The sequence below is a fragment of the Ambystoma mexicanum genome, chromosome 1p, assembly GCF_040938575.1.
Source record: "Ambystoma mexicanum isolate Mex_15411 chromosome 1p, UKY_AmexF1_1, whole genome shotgun sequence".
Lineage (NCBI taxonomy): Eukaryota > Metazoa > Chordata > Amphibia > Caudata > Ambystomatidae > Ambystoma > Ambystoma mexicanum.
In genome coordinates, this window is record NC_090921.1 from 467,456,614 (window position 1) to 467,473,299 (window position 16,686).

Genomic DNA, 16,686 nt, shown 5'->3' on the forward strand with positions numbered 1-16,686 from the left:
ATCCATCCAGCAAGTCAAATCTTATTAGCCTCGCTCAGCCTCTCAGCTGCAAAGCACCAATACCGATATAAAGGTTTTAAGGAGCAGGCAGCACACCCTTCTCTGTCAAATAGTTTTAAAACTACTGGATGGATTAACCCCAAACCAGTCAGGAAATGTAGGTCAATGCTTTGTGCCCAATTTTGTTCTTATTTGGTCCAAATCAAGATCTGCACTTTTTCTCTATGGTAAAATTAATGGGCTGAAAACTGTTAAACGGTGGTGTTGTGTTTTCTTAATAACATTTTCATTTTATAAAGTATTTGTTCTGAAAATGTGCAGTTTTCAGGGGTTAAGTTATTAACAATCGAATTTTGGGAAAAAATTCCTACTTTTTAATTTCTGAAAATCTTGCTAGCCTCTCCTCTGCAAAGCACCATGGGAGATATCAGTATAATTTTGGGAGAAGGGGACAACCCCCTTCTCCATAAACTATTTAAAAATCTTCTGGATGCAATAACCTATGTCCCCCTCGGAAATCACTTTGCGCCCAAGATGTTTCGTAACTGGTCCAATTCCGTCCAGCAGTTTTCACTGAGCGCTCGAGCAAAAATGTTACTTTTCCCATTACAGGTCGAAACTGCGTTTTGTTCTTTTCTTCATAATTTCTTTATTTTTAATGGATCTTTTCCATAATTCCCTGTTTGTGGAGCACGAATGTACAATTTTGTTTGCAAAATGTCAGCCATACCTGTTGTACGAGTCAAAAGGTATTAGCAATTCATTTTTTGGGTTTCTTAAGGTACTGCTCAACTATGTTATGTTATGTTAGTTGAACTTTTAAAGCGCGCTGTCACTGAAGGTATCTTGGCGCTAAGGGAGAGGTGAGAAGAACTGGCGGAGGAAACCACATAGAATTAAAATAGCAGGGTCTTCAGAGACTTTCTAAAGGTTAGATGTTTGGATATAGCCTTGATCGTGGGAGGAAGGTTGTTCCACATTTGAGCTGCCGCAACCGAGAAAGCCCGGCCTCCAATGCGTTTGCGAAGGTATGAAGGGACTACCAGTAATTCCGCCGAGGAGGAACGCAGAGTACGAGCAGAAAGATAGCGAACAAACCTAGACTGAAGATATTCTGCTCCCAGTCTGTGGAGTGCTCGATGAACAATGCACAGTGACTTAAACTCAATTCTACGACTGACCGAGAGCCAGTGCAAAGCACGCAGCACTGGGGAAATATGAGCTCCATACAGAGATCCTGTAGCGACACGAGCAGCCAGATTTTGGAGGCGCTGGAGCCGCTGGATTAAGCCCTTAGTTTGCGTGAGATACATCTCATTGCAGTAATGCAGACGGCTAAGAACCATGGCTGCAACAACCGTAGGGTGAATAGTGGCAGGAAGAAGCGGTAGAACCTTTTTAAGGATCTTAAAATGGAAGTGGATTATCTTGCACACAGCAGAGACCTGGTCGTGAGTTGAAAGAGAGGCAGAGAGAATAACGCCCAAATTCCTACCTTTGTCACCGGGACCGGCAGAGAGCCCAAGGAAGAGGGCCAGAAAGAGGACACCCAGAGTGAAGGATCAGTAGGAGCTAAATCCAGATGAATTAGAAACTGGGCGTCGTCGGCATAAGAAGAGCACCTGACGCTGAGGGAGCGGATGAGACAGATAAGAGGCCAGATGTATATGTTGAAGAGAATCGGTGACAAGGCAGAACCCTGTGGCACTCCACAAGTGAAGTTAAAAGAGCGGGAAAGAAAAGGAGGAAGGGAGAGCACCTGGGTGCGATCATACAGAAAAAAGGAGAACCACGAGAGGACCTGATCTGTAATCCCAATCTGGGACAGGCGGGTTAGCAAAATGGGATGATCGACCGTATCAAAGGCTGCTGAGAGATCCAACAAAATCAGGGTCCCAACACCACCATCATCAACCAGTCTGGCCATGTCTTCTCGAACTGACACCAATACGCTTTCCGTGCCCCGACCAGGCCTAAAGCCAGATTGGGCAGGATCAAGCAGTGAAGATGACTCTGAAAAGGAAGAGAGAAGAGGGGAGACCAAGGATTCCAGCAGTTTCATGGAAAACGGGAGAAGAGAAATAGGGCGGAAATTGGAAAGGAGAGAAGGGTCAAGTGACGGTTTCTTTAACAAGGGGATGGCAGTAGCAATTTTAAGTTCAGCTGGGATTGTTCCTGTCTGGCAGGAAACATTCCCAGATGTAGTAATTTTCGTAAGGATGTTGCCAGCAATTTCTTTCATAACTGCTAGTGGAATCACATCTGAGGGAGGGCCATATTTAATCCGTTGTATGGCCCCCATAACTGTTTCTTCAGAAAAAAGAGGAAAATTAGATCATTCTTTAACTTTAGTAGAACTACCTGCTGAAGTAGAACAACCATTAGAGGTTGAAGGCAGCAAGGATGTTTGAATGGCAATCCGAATGGTATTGATCTTGGATATGTAGAATTGAGCAAGAGAATCACAGCGTTCCTGAGTGGAACGGAGAACAGGAGTAATTTTCTCAGAAGAGGAAAGAGAGCAAACCACTGAAAAAAGAGTTTTAGGAAGACAGAGAGCTGACACCACCGTCTGAGTGAAATACAGTCTTTTTGCTTCGCGAATATCCGAAAAGTAGGAAGCAGAACAGGCTTTATATTGAGCTTTCGCATTAAGATCATAGGCAATGCGCCATTTACGTTCTGTCTGAGTAAGCTTAAGGCGAGCCGCTTTAAGTGTTGGAGTGAACCGAGGCTGAGTGGGAAGCCTGCGTGGTTGAATGCGCCGGCGAGGGCCAATTATGTCCGCAGCTTCACTCAGAGAGGAGAGTAGGGTAGAAAAGGAGGGATGGGTGTGTGCCTAGTGCCTACTTTTAATAAGTTTAGAAAGGTCTTGTCGATCAGCAGAGCACCAACTACGTTGCCAGACTTGCGGTAGACGAATTTTAAGTGGGGCATAGTTATTTTTAAGTAAACATATAACTAAAAAGTGGTCTGACCTGACCACAGTATCTGTTCTACAGTGGAGACGACCACCAGGCTAGCATTAGTAAGCACTACATCGAGAGTGTTCCCCAATTTATGTGTGGGTTCCGTCACCAGCTGCTGAATGTTAAGATCATTTAGACTAGTGAAAAAATGGTCGAGCACAAAAGGTCTAGGGCTATTAGTTTTAAGATTGAATTTGCCTAGGACAATCAAATTCGTATATTTTAGCTGAAGTTCGGCCACTAGGTCAACAAATGGATCAAGAAACCCAGTGCAGGCCCAGGTGGACGATAAACAAGAAGAAAATGGCAGGTTATATGCAAAGTGCTCATACATTTGACCAGTAAAGCTTCCATGTTTAATTCATGGTTAATGGTAAATCTAGAGACAGTGTATTCATATTTAATCATTAGGTATTGCTTGTACTAGTGCGGGACCAGAACTCTCGGAGCAATTTCTCTGTGATACAGAGCAACCCTGGCAGGTGGTCTGTCAGGAGGTCGTACACCTCAGCTGCGTGGGCCGGTAGGGAACGCGTATTAAGCAGCATCAACACAGCATCTTTAGTGCTGGTATTGGCCGATAGTATTAGAGGAGGTTTTTAGATGGTTTGGCAAATTCTAGTGCCATGTTCTATCCCCTAGGGAGGATGACACGTGAGGGTGCAAGGTCCAAAATGGATCTTCTACTAAATTGCAGCCTTACATCTTGCACATCTGGGTCACGGACGGGCACAGACGGGCCTGCCATAAGCGCGCCTTCAGCACGCAGACAGCATGCCTGCTGCGCCCGTCCGCTGTACTGGCGTGTGTACCGGCACATAAATGCCGAGCCCAGCTGCAAGTGAGGCGAGATTCGCCCACTGGCAGAAACAGAAAGAGGACTGGGTTCCGCACGTTCAACACTCGTGAACTCGTAAATGAGTTTAATAACGAAGTAGCCTGACACGTGTTTCGAGTCATCATTCAGTTCAGCAGCATTGCACAGAGTTCCGCAATTCATCTGACTCTTCATCCGACTCTTCATCTGAGGCTGAAAGTTTCCAGAGCTAGCCTAACCAATTAAGTATATCGTGGCCAGTGCCAGATGCACTCTCTCACTGCTTCGCAATTGCGGAACTCTGTGCAATGCTGCTGAACTGAATGATGACTCGAAACACGTGTCAGGCTACTTCGGACTCATGAGAAATCCCTCCTTCTTTGAATTACTTGGAACACCTGTCACTATTGCACTGTTCAGCGCAGTGTGACTGAGAACTGTCGGTGTTCATTCATATCCAATAGTATCCGAGGGGAGAGTGGGGCTAGAAGTCATGGGGGCATCATTTCAGATCATTTGAGGTCCTGCTGAAGGCTCTAGTCTGAGCCCACTAGAGGCCTGCGTGATTTGCAAAGCCTTGAATGATGTCAGAGCATTTGGAAGATAACAGAGCAGAGCTTGGTGCTAGGAGTTTGGAAATGGATACCAGCGCTCTCTGCACCCTAAAAAAGCCAGACCCAGTGCTTAATTTGTGCCAGTGTTTGCCGGTCCCCAACACCGGCACAGTTTTTTCGGCACCGGCACTCAGCAGTGCCCAGGGGATGAAGGCATTCATCAAAGAAAGTTAACACGTAAGGGTTAACTTTCTTTCATGAATGCGATCGTTCGCTGAGGTCATGCTGACAGTGCCCCCGCCAGCGTGGCGCCAGCCAGGAGGGATTAGATAACAGAAAAAGGCTCCAACCACATACACATTTTTCTAACTCTAGTCTCGCTTAGAGTATATTATTGTATTTTGTCAAGTTGCTGTTTTCTAACGAGGTGCTTCAAGAGTAGGCTGAGTACCCAACTACAGGCATTATTTTATTCTGGATATAAATCCCAAAAAATTTGCCCTGAGCCATTACTTTCTTGCTCAAAGCATTTTTATTTTTATTTATCTAACCCAGTCTCTGGGGCTGGATTTTTATGCACATATTCATAGTACAATAAATGAACAGAATATGGTTGTTATGATTCTTCACATGAAACAACATATCACAAAGTATGCATCAGAGGTGTGTTAGTATTACTTTGTGGAGTAAATATTACATCATATCCGCATTGTTACAAAGTAAAATCCAAAGAAATAATATTTGCAAAAAAACATGAACAGTAGTCTGCATTGTTATACACCCATTCCCTAGTATTAATCTGCCGGGCGGGTGCGTTCATATCTGTGCAATTTGTCTTTGGAAAAAAAGGGTTTCAAACTAGTGGAACTAGGTTGACCATGGAGCTGACATCAGTTTATGTGGTCAACTCCTAAGTGGATTAAAATTATTTCCACAGAGTATCAAACCACTGCCAGGAGGGAGCCGTGCTCACCCGCCCGCGCGTTGTAATGGTTACTCTTGCAAGGAGAACCTTTGGCCTCGCTTCGCTTTCTTGGAAGCCTTAGCCTTTCCATTGGCAATGATTCTCGAGACGAGTCATGTGGTGACATTTCTTCTCCGTGTCTCCGTCTCAAAACAAATGCCCCACAGGGAATAGAGGCGCTCTGCCCCCTCCGCCCCCCCCACTCCTCAGCCCCTTCCTGGGCTTCCCCTGGCCCCGGTCCAGGCTCTGACAGAAAATGAAAGAAAAAGCGCCTCAGCCTACTCCGTCCCTCGGTGCCTTAAGCTCGGCCCTCAATGGTTTCTCCCCACCCCTCATGTAGGCACCGCAGGTTCTGGGCTTCCCCCACCTGCAGTGCACTGAAACGCAGCTTCTCAGCACACCCCAGTCCAGCGGGTCACGGAAGAGTTGTGTGTGGTGAGTGTGTGTTGCCGTTCGCTTAGTAAATGCTGACATCCACCTGAAGTATGACGCCGTTGCTTGTTATGTGGGAAATCCTGCCCCTGGACTCCTTTGCAAATCGTGATGAAGTTTTTAATGGGAAACAGTTGTCGGCAGAAATGTTCGGTCAGACGAAGCCGGACCAGAAGGGGCAACTGCAAGACAATGCAGGCTAGAAAAGCGTGACCACTTTATACACCGTAGTAAGTTAGTAACGTGTTTGAAGTGAACTGAGGTATATCAACGAAACTACTACCGTTAAAAATAAACGCCTCTTAATGGCCCGTGAGCAGGAGTTTCCCTGACGAGTGCGTGTGTGTGCAGGAGAACATGGTGCATTGTCGTTGTGTCCTAGACACAATATCCAAACTTGTTAAAAATCGTAGCTATTTGGTGTTATGGACCCAAGCATTAGCTCATTGTGACAGGTGGCTCATATTTATGTCCAATGTTAGTGGTGGCAGGTGGTTGTATTTTCTTTTCTCTTTGGTTTATTGTAGACTCTTCTTCACTTTGCGTTTATAGTTTAAATGGTGAGCTGTCAAGAGCAGTTTGATTACCAGAGCATGCATTTGCAAACTTGTAGTTGATGCCACACTACCCCCTAAATAAATTGCAAGTAAACGTTTCCTAAAACGGCTAGCGAGATAAAGAAATCAGTCATTTTACAGGTGTAAAACCTAGTTTAGGTGGTCAAGGTAACAAATGCAACCCAAAAGCGGATCCTGTACAATGTTCATCTACCATATCAACAGCTGACTCGATACCTATTCTATGTTTTAGTCCCATCCCAGGACCCTCGTCTTCACTTCACACCAGACAGCGGTGCCCCCTGCCGGAAAGAGCCAGGAGCACCTGCAGCGAGGGTGCACCGAGGGGGCAACACAGCAGGAAGGGGCGACCCCCGCTCAGGGTAAGTGCCAACTGCGAGCTTTCACGGCACTTAAAACAATGATGGTTCTACAAATGAGGGTATGATACGGGCACGTTCTCTGCCTCCCTCGTGCTTATATCTGCTCTCTGTGCTTTCTCTTACCCCTCGTGTCCTTTCTCTGCCAATGCCCCTTCTTTACCTGCCCCCCACTTTCTGTGACCCTTTTGTTTTTTCAGACTCTCCCTCTGTTATTTCTGTCCTCTGCTGTTCTTTTCTCCCTTTTTTCTTCTCTGTATTTCTTTCTGTGCTTTCTCTGCCCCCACAGTGTAGCAGTAAACTATGGCATAACCTATGAATTCGTATTCGTGCAAATACTGCAGCATGCAAACTTTGAGCGACATCATTTATCACAAAATATTGGAGAGTTCTATTATAGCTCACTACAATGTACTGCTGCGTGCTGGGGACTGTATTGTGGTATGAGGTAGACTATTTTTATAATGATCTGCCCCCCCCCGCCCAACTCTCGTGTGTGTGAGGTGCCCAGGCTGCAGCCATTATTCACCCAAGGTCATCACAATTGTTACACTAACCCTTGGATGGTCTAACAGGGGTACACTTTGGATCGATGCAGGCAGCCCCAATGGCTTATGATCGATAATGAGAAGTCATGGGGAGAGTGTCTTTCCACCTTCCTTCGCCCAGGTAAATGGGATCTTCCCACCATTACATGGCATCCGATCCCGAAGTGGACCAGCATTTGTGTCTTTCGCTAAGCCGGTCATTTTCTTCAAATTGTAAATTGCAGAAAGGGAACCCATTACATTTGTACTTAAGTGCAAAAAAGGTTCCCTCTTTGGAATGTATCATTTGCACTACGATGTGAAAAAAAAGTGCAAAGAGTATAAATGCCACAATCAAAATCAAATGCTGGCGGTAATGCAGGAAGTTGTGTATGGCGCAAGGGATGGGGGCAAGCATAAGTGGTAGTTTCATTCGATGCCCCAGCTCTGCCATGCAAATCAATGAAAACCTGGCGGACGGTAAAAAGCATGTGTAAAGGGTTTTATGCATGCTTTTTTGCATGATGTGTCTGTTGCACCAGAAAGGAAATGACCCTGAAGGTGTAATTTGACCTGCCCCTGGCAGTCAGCAGCATATCCCGGAATGCGTTTGTGGACTGATACTTTGGGTACAATCCAATTCTCTGGTTTGCTATTTGGCTCTTTAGTCGCATTACTTAGTTATTGCCAGCTTAATTCCAGGAGTTCTACAGTGATATCAACCGTGAAAAGTGAGATCTGTTTTAGTTCGCTGCCAGCATGCAGAGATAGGCGGTTCTCGTGCTATAATCTATCAGGGGCTTTGGTTATGACCAGTATATAAAGGGAATGGGAGGTGGGTTTGTGTAATTACTTAATCATAATTGCTCTTTTATAACGCACTTCATACCAGACAGTGGTTTCTAAGAACGTCATCGGGTTTCGAAATCGTGTTGCGCTGCGTTGTCAAGTACTGGTTGAGCCAACCTCTTTGTCATATGCTTAGGAATTAGATAGGAATTTGTCAGGCATTGCCATCATATGCCCAGGTACTCACACCATTACCCAGCTGTTGCCATTTTATGGCCAGGTACCACCATTATGGCAATACCTGGCAAATGTCTATCACACTGAACTGGCTCGGGCCGCCCTCGCTGCGGGCGGTGCCCGCTGGTCCCGGGGCCGCCATTATGGGGCCAAGATTTTTTGGGCACTGGCACTTTTTTTTTACAAATTAAGCACTGGCCAGACCAGAGCACTGAATGGATGCAATAGGAATAGTGTCCCCGAGTAGCTTTACCCCCACCAGGAAGGAAAATGGTCCCAGGGCTGTCAGGCGCATTTAGGCGCTGTTACAGAATTTTTTTGGTTTTGTTGTTGTCTTAGTTGTATATTTATAACACGCATAAATACCCAGAGGTTTCTAAGCGCCGACCTGGGAATCGAACCTGTGTTGCATCGTGTGGTCTTGTTTCACAGGCGAGCACGTTGCCACTGAGATATCCTCCCAGGACATACAACATGTGTTTCCAGAAAAAGGATAAAGGCTGAGGTGACTTACTTCAGTTCACGAAATCCGTGGGTCTCCAAAATGACCAGCCTTTCTAAGAAAGAATACTGGCCTGCAGAATAAAGGCAAACCTCTCACCCTACAAGCCAACGTTCCCAATCAGGGAGGCACACTCATTCTATTTGTGCGATTCTATTTTCTCTTTTCATTTCATTTCGTAGATAATAACAAACAAAGATAAAACTGTTAAAACGATAAGTTGATTCCAGGTGCGAAGTGATCACAACTTCATTGCATTTGTGCCAGACAGTTCTCCCAGTCCACCTCTGGTTGTCCTCCTCCATCCCATCCAAGGAATGATCTATCGTCCTGCACAAGAGCACAAACAGTAGCCCTACTACTAGCATCCCATATACATCTCCCCGAAGGCACACAACTCCCACCTCAACCACCGTGCCCAGGTTACAGCTTCATGGCGGGCGCAGGTCAGCAGGGTGTTGAAGTTGATTTAGAAATTCATCCCACCTCGAGTACAGACTCGACTACAGCCCCCACTCTTATTGCCCTCTGCAGGGACACATCTCTGTTAGCAGTTGCCCATTTCAACAAGTCCTGCTGCCACCAGCCAACCTACGCCGGGGGATTGGTATTCTTCCAGTGCGTTGCAATCCGCCTCTTGAACAGGATCAGCCCTAGGACAATACATTTCCTGGTGACTCCCCCCTTACACCTTGGGATTTTGCCCAGAATACACACCAGTGGACTATGCTCCAGTTCCCAGCCTGACAGCTCACTAAACTGGGGCTTTATTTACTGCCAGTCTGCTTTAAATGGTAGGCATTCCCATACCATGTGCAGAAAGGCTGCCGCCGGGATGGCACACGTAGGGCAAGCCACAACGTTGCCCACGGTGAACTTGCTGATGCAAGCTGGCGATAGATGGACTTTGTGCACATACTTATATTCACTGAATCTTCCTTCACATGCAGACACACCTGCCTCCATATAGTGTCATCTATTACAACACCCAGGTCCCTTTCCGACTGCTCTCTTACTCTCCCAATACTGAGGTCCTTCTGCACAAGGAGAGCCTTATACAAGACCCAGACTCTCTACCCGCCGTCTATTAATCCCTTGTTTGATGCAGGCATATCTGGGAACCCCTCCCAGGCCCTTCTGACAGCTGCCATGGTTTCCGCATAGGCCCAGAACTGAGAGCTCCCCATGTTGCCCCTGCACAGAAGGCCTCCTGATCCCGCCTGCTGATGCCGAGCGGTCCCTTGAATATTCACTTGCCCCATAGCAGAATCTCATGCCCCATCGCCTGTTTGTCACCAGTGCGCAAGCCCAATTTAGCCCATATCCCACGCATTGTTCTGGCTGGTACCGACCGGTGGCTTTGCAGCTGTCGCCGCTATTTGTGCAATTTTAAACAAACTCACAATCGCGTCAACAAGCTTCAGGTCAAAATCAGGAGAGGGACCGAAATTACCTGGCACTAAATAAGCGAGTAGGCAACCCCAAGAACTGGCGAAACGAGAAGATACATGTGTCCTCATTATGTGGCTCTGCAGATGTTTTGAGCTATTTGTATTTATTGGAATTTATAAAGCGCTTTCGCCAAAGTGCTGTACAGACCAAGTAAAAAGAGTAACGTTCATTTGAAGAGGCAGTAGATAAAATCAAGATGGTTTGAGAAAGAAATGCATCCCTTTTGTGACAGCAGATGGATCTTCAATCTGGTCTGTAAGATATGCAGGTTTGTAGAGGAGCAGACAGAAAAAGGAAGAGAGTTCAAGAACGTGTGAGTAAGTCAAGAAAATGCATACAGTGGTTGGGGAATTGCAAGTAGATGTAATGTTTCAGAGGGGAACGCGTGAAGGAGAGTAAAAAGAAACGAGGGCCGAGAGATAGGGTGGGGCAAGACCGTGGAGACATTTAGAGACAAAACAGAGAAAATGATGAATATCCAAGAGTTAAATGAGAGGATGGAGTGGGAAGCAAGAGAGGCGGAAATGGAAGCACGCGTGGGTAAGGAGAACATAAGGCGAGTAAGAGGGGAGCCAGCTGGGAAGCAGGCAGGCCAAGCAGGAGGGCTGAAGGGAAGCAGGCAGGCCAAGCAGGAGGGCTGGACAACAGTCAAGACGAGAAAAGATCTGCGGTGTGATTAAGAGTCTGAAAAGGAAGAAAGGCACAGCGAATATTCTAGAGATGGAAACGACAGATTCGAGCACTGGTGGAAATGTGAGTAGAGAAAGAAAGAGAGGAATTAGAAGTGGCACCCAGACAATGACCAGAGGTGGAAAAGGAAAGGACGGTAGGAGAGAAGAAAAGGCAAGAGAAGGTGAGAGGAGGAAAGACAGGCAGGAAAGAAGAGGATTGATGTCTGAGTCGGATTGAGATGGAGAAAGGGTCTATGCATTCATGTTTAGATGCAGGGAGAAACAGTGGAGTGGAGCGTGTGTATGAAAGATAATAAGGCCAGGAAGATTGGTGAGTCATCCGTGTAGAAGTGACAAGATAGATAGAAGTATGAGACACGCCTGCAGCTTCCATGATACTTATGCACTCACTATTACGGCTAGGGTTCATGAGGGCACGTAATGTGTAAGCATGCATCCAGAACAAATATAGAAGGTGTCGATATCTGGGCCCAGAGTACCGAAAATTGCACTGGCGAAATGCAATTTTTTGCACCTGTGTAAAAAATGTAGCCGGTAAACAGATGCCTTGCCTCAGTACATTTCTGTGATGGCCCTACAACTGCACTAGGCAGGTGCTAGGTTTCTGTAGGTAATTAGAGGCTGCACAAGAACATCACATTGGAGGAAGCAACCAGACAATACCTTCAGCGAAATCTGCTCCTCTAGAGCCCATATCATTGCCTCAATTTGCCTGAAGTCAAATGTTATTGCAAACCTCCTGCTGCTGCTGCGTTAATGGTCAGGTACCTCACCAGCCCGTAAGGCAAGAACATGTCCGCCCCTGAGGTATAAAGTGCATTAAGATATGGCATCTGGGATGAAGTCACTGTTTTGTTTATATCTGCCATGAGTGTTCTCGCTCTGGGTGTTGTGATTTAAGGCCATGTGCATTATTACTCAGTGTGTAACTCCACCTCGCTGCATTCTGTTGATGCCCTCAGATAGTAATGTTGCGTGTGTCTGATGACTTACAGGCATGCCGCTATCTGTAGCCGCCTTCACATTGTGAGCTTTTGCACATTTGCTAACGGTTTGATTGATACTTTGATGTCACTTGTTCTAGCCCCTCGCCCAGGGTTCTGAGAATCCATTTTCTGGTTGGGTGGAAGTAGTCTTTTCTAACATACATGTTTTGCTATTTTTAGATGGTTAGAGGAACAACAGTCTTGACGATTCTGCTCTACAATGTACAATGTACAATGATTTTCCTGCAATAGCACACAAAACTAAAAAGGAGACGCTAGTAATTGGGGATGAGATGATCGTGAAATTGGTGTGGGACGAGAAAAGTGTGATCGTAATCAATGGGGAAAGGAACGTACAGATGCACTGTCCTCAGGACAGGCATGATTGGATTAGGGGTATTGTAGAATTGTGGTATGTGGGAATGGAAATGTGCCACATTTTATATGGCATAGCATTCATTTGAAAAATAAGTGTTCCCGCCTGAAGGTGGTTAAAGGCATGAGGCAAGTGGGATCTACGGACCCGCACATGTAAACCACAACTCAGGAAAACGGTGTGCGGTCTGAAGGTTCCACGTCGACATCTCATGTCATTTATCACTTGCATTCTACTTTTCACAAGGCTCTACAAATTATCTGCCCCTGTACCACTGACCTCCCCTGATCCTCCTTCTATCTAGCGTCTCCTCATGTTTGAATCCCTGCATTTTCTACTGGAGGTGTGCAGAGCACGTGAGCACTCTGCTCCCCCCTTCCCACTCCACGTTTCCTTGAGTCATTTCATATGTTTTTTATCTATATAATTTTACAAAGGCAGGGCACCGAGAGGTCGGATGAGCAAAGGTGATGACACAAACATGTCAAATGATAGTAGAGTTCAGTATCTACTTCAAAAAAAATAACAGCTTACAGCTTACGTTCTCAGTGAAGCAGAGAGCAGATATTAGGTAGACACCAAATACAAAATATAATGAATTTTAAGCCCCAACACATAGAAGGGCGAGCGATCCAGCATGAAGGGCTCTAGATGAATACACATTATTATCATTATCATAACGTGCAGCCACACCCCTTAAATGTCTGCCTCCTGTGGTGTCCTCTCTCTGCGTGTCCCTTCTCGAAGGACGGACTTCTCACTCCGCGTTTACCCTTCTTCACACTTGCTTGCACCCACAACAACTATTACTATTCGTTCCTTCTTTTTCCTCCCATTACCCAAGAACTCGCCCATGCTATGAAGCTTCCATTCTTCCTCACCGCTTCTTTCATCTCATACGTCTTAATCACTGCCCCTACTTTTGATCCCACTCCTCGCTCTATGACATTTACTATCCCTATTCCCTGCTCGACTAGATCCTCGCCCCGTCCTTCCCATCGTGATCAATCTAATATCATCCATCCCTCTCTAACCTCCTTCATCTATCCCTTTCTAACCCCCTTCACCTATCCCTCTCTAACCTCCTTCATCTATGCCTCTCTAAACTCCTTCATCCATCCCTCTCTAACCCCCTTCACCTATCCCTCTCTAACCTCCTTCATCTATGCCTCTCTAAACTCCTTCATCTATGCTTCTCTAACATCCTTCATCTATCCCTCTCTAACCTCCTTCATCTATGCTTCTCTAACATCCTTCATCTATCCTTCTCTAACCTCCTTCATCCATCCCTCTCTAACCTCCTGCATCTATCTCGGTCAGGCTCTGGAACGCCTGTCATAAATCCCACTGACTGTCCCCCTTCAACTACTGTTGCGCCAGCCTCTGTGTCTTTCTGTACCACTTCCTTTACCCATACACCTCATCTCACTGGCAAGAGCGGTGGTGTAGGCACCCTCTTCCACTCTTCATGAACTCCTGCCCGGTCTTCCTCTCCCCTACCGCTCTTCTGGCATCAGAATGACACTGTTTCGCACAAAAGACATTTTGATTTGTTTATCAGTGAGTTGTAATTTGTTTCGGATTGAAACAATATTCTCATCCACTATAAGAGAGAAAGGATATTGGGACATTTGCAAAAAAATGCAACAAGGTAAATGGTCAAAAATCATAAAAGGCAGTGTTGCACCTCAAATGTGGCAACATATGGCAAACACATTTTCAGGAAGTCGCTAAGTAATGTGGACATATTCTACTATATGAGTTTGTGGTACAAACAAGATTTTGCAATACTTAAAAGACTTAGTGGCAGATTCATGGAAAATTGAAAATTTCTCCCGCAATTGCAGCGTGCAGAACAGGCACAAAGAATAAAAAATGCGTGCCCTGCGTGCGTATTCATGGAATTTTCTGCGCAAAGTAACCGTACATGCAGGCCATGCCCGGAAAGCCCCAACACGCCCCCACGCGAAGCAAAAACAGCCAGAACAGCTACCCCTTGATCTCAAACACACACACCCTTCAAACAGTGTGTGGTGTCCCCCGCCAGCAGCCTTCATCTCGGGGACCCTGCCAGGATCCCCCATAACTGTACCCGGCACCCCGAGGACATGCGTACAGTTTCATGGAAAGCATTTATCTTCCCGGTCAAAATGTACGCGAATCCCCGTAAACAGTCCCTGCACCCCACTAAACTGCGAATGTGCACCCCTAAGTACGATTGGAACCCCTGTTTGCATGCACACACCCTTAAATCCGACTTGCAAACTCACCTACAGAGTTGCAATTCCTCCGCGAAAGTCCATACGCCTGATTCTGGGTGGCAGAGATTTTGAGGGCACTGCGGGGGCATTTCGCAAGCCAGAGGTTGCGCAGTCACATCAATGAATATGCTTGCTGTGAGCATGCTATGGTCTGCCTACGGTCCGTAAGACCCACTTTCTGGCTTGTTCTTCCCCATTTTTCATTTACTACCCCCTATTCCGGCTCCTAGGCAGGACACGGCCACCCCCTGCATGGAGTCTCACTCAAGTCTCTCGGCCACTTGCAGAGCCATGCCAAGCCTGCGTAAACTCCATGCAAGTCCTGGAGAAGTCCCGCACAGTCTGTTCCATGAATCGACGAGCAGTGTTTCGCACGCAGTTTGACGCGCAAGTTCCCCATGTTAGTTGCAAATAATTCCATGAATCGGGCCCTTAGTAGTGACAATTAAGCATTATTTTGTGGAACATGATCTTAAAGTAATGAAATGGGATCCTATGAAAGAGAAATCAGACGCAGGAGTGACCAAAAAAATAAACAACTCAGCACGGTGCGACCTTCAGACTTTAGATCCCAATTCATCAAAAATAAGATATTACACAGCCTATGAAAAGCTTACTTCCAGGAAGTGTAATTCAACATCAACCTCTCATATCTACAGGTCAACAGTAACAGTGATATTGGCGACTAATGATAAGAAGCACCCGCCATCAGAATGCCTGCTCTTCATTTTCTTGCAGTTCCTGCAGGAGAGGTGATATACACACGTACCATGGTTTCTACAAGGGCTAGAGACAATTTATCTGAAATATGTCCATGTCGGGTACATTGAACTCTATGGGATGGCTACATGATGTCTATGTGTCTCATATTACTGGTTTCGCTGGTGGTGTGGTTAGATCTGCTTAAAATCATTGACAGGCCTGAGCTCAAGGTATGTAGTGAATCACTTTGCCTCCATGGCAACATCATTGTGGACCCAGCATTCATTCCATGAGTTCAAAATGTATACAAATGTGTTGCTAGCACATCCTTCGCTCCTGACCTCATTGATATCCGCACAGTGAGTTCCGTTGCCAGTGAAGCCAAGAGGGCAAGCCCCGCACAGGAACCCGGTGGTTGTATCAATGCAGGAAACTCCAGGGAAACAAGGGTTTGGGGTGCAGCTGCGCTGAAAGACCGTCATGGTGATTCCGGGCCCGGTGGCACCTGGGTTTATGCCTAAGGAAGAGAAAAAAATGGAGACAATCAGGGAGGAATCCATTGCTTAACCTAGAATGCAACTGGCCATTTTTGACATATCTTTCAGCATTGCGAGTAAGCCTTGTCTTTAAGGAATGAACTTCAAGCGACAGTGCGTAGGTAAATGTTTGCCAAGAGACCATACATTGATCACTCAGGAGGGCCAACAAAAGGACAAAGGCTTTAACTTAACAGATAGATCATTGTTTAAAATGCAAATGTCAATACTGGCTCCGGTTCAATGTTCTAGATTGCTTTCTATTTGCAGCTTGTGTTTCTTACCTACTAATGGGAAGTTGACAAACTAGTCATAGCATCTTAATAAAAAGTCAATAAATAAATACATCTCTTTCTTGTATTAATCATCAGTATTCCCTCGATAGTGGGGTAACAAGGTAATGTTTTCTTACTTAGCCTAAGTGACTACATATATATTTACTTATTTATTTATTTGGATTTTGTAAAGCGCACTACAGCCCAGAGGCATCGAGGCGCTGTTGCATGAGGTTATCTTGGGTGCAATTAAGAAGGCTTGCAAATGTAGCACCTTCATAGTTACTACATAACCTAAAAGCTTCCTGATGGAAACCCCAGAGCCTAACTCCCTTAGAGTACCTTGTGAATCACACACTTGTCTTCTCTCTTTCAGGTGTTGCATTCTTCAGATGGTCTCAGAATTGGCACTGAGGTCTCTGGGTTTAAGACTGTGCTAGATGCTATGTGGGGATCTGGTGTTTGTGGCCGCATTCGCATCAGAGTGCATTTCCGTGGATAGATGTTGCATGAAGATGATGCTCCCACCACTAATGCATCACAGGCTTCCAACACCCACGGTAGCAGTGGGGGTGCATTTCACCATCACAGGTCCTTAAAGGGCCAGTCGCATTGAAATGTGCAAAAATGTTGCTATATTTGTCGCAAAGACAGCAAAAAAAGGCTTCTAACTGTGTG

At 45.9% G+C, this 16,686-nt stretch overlaps 1 protein-coding gene across 2 annotated transcripts in view; it reads right to left on the reverse strand.

The window, feature by feature from the left end:
* COMP (cartilage oligomeric matrix protein) overlaps nt 1–16,686 on the reverse strand; it is a 676,605-nt gene that overhangs the window by 477,907 nt on the left and 182,012 nt on the right. For both annotated transcript variants that reach the window (XM_069649319.1, XM_069649318.1), the window contains exon 4: nt 15,539–15,714. In XM_069649319.1, coding sequence (XP_069505420.1) covers nt 15,539–15,714 — 176 coding nt within the window. The remainder of the gene's footprint in view (nt 1–15,538; nt 15,715–16,686) is intronic.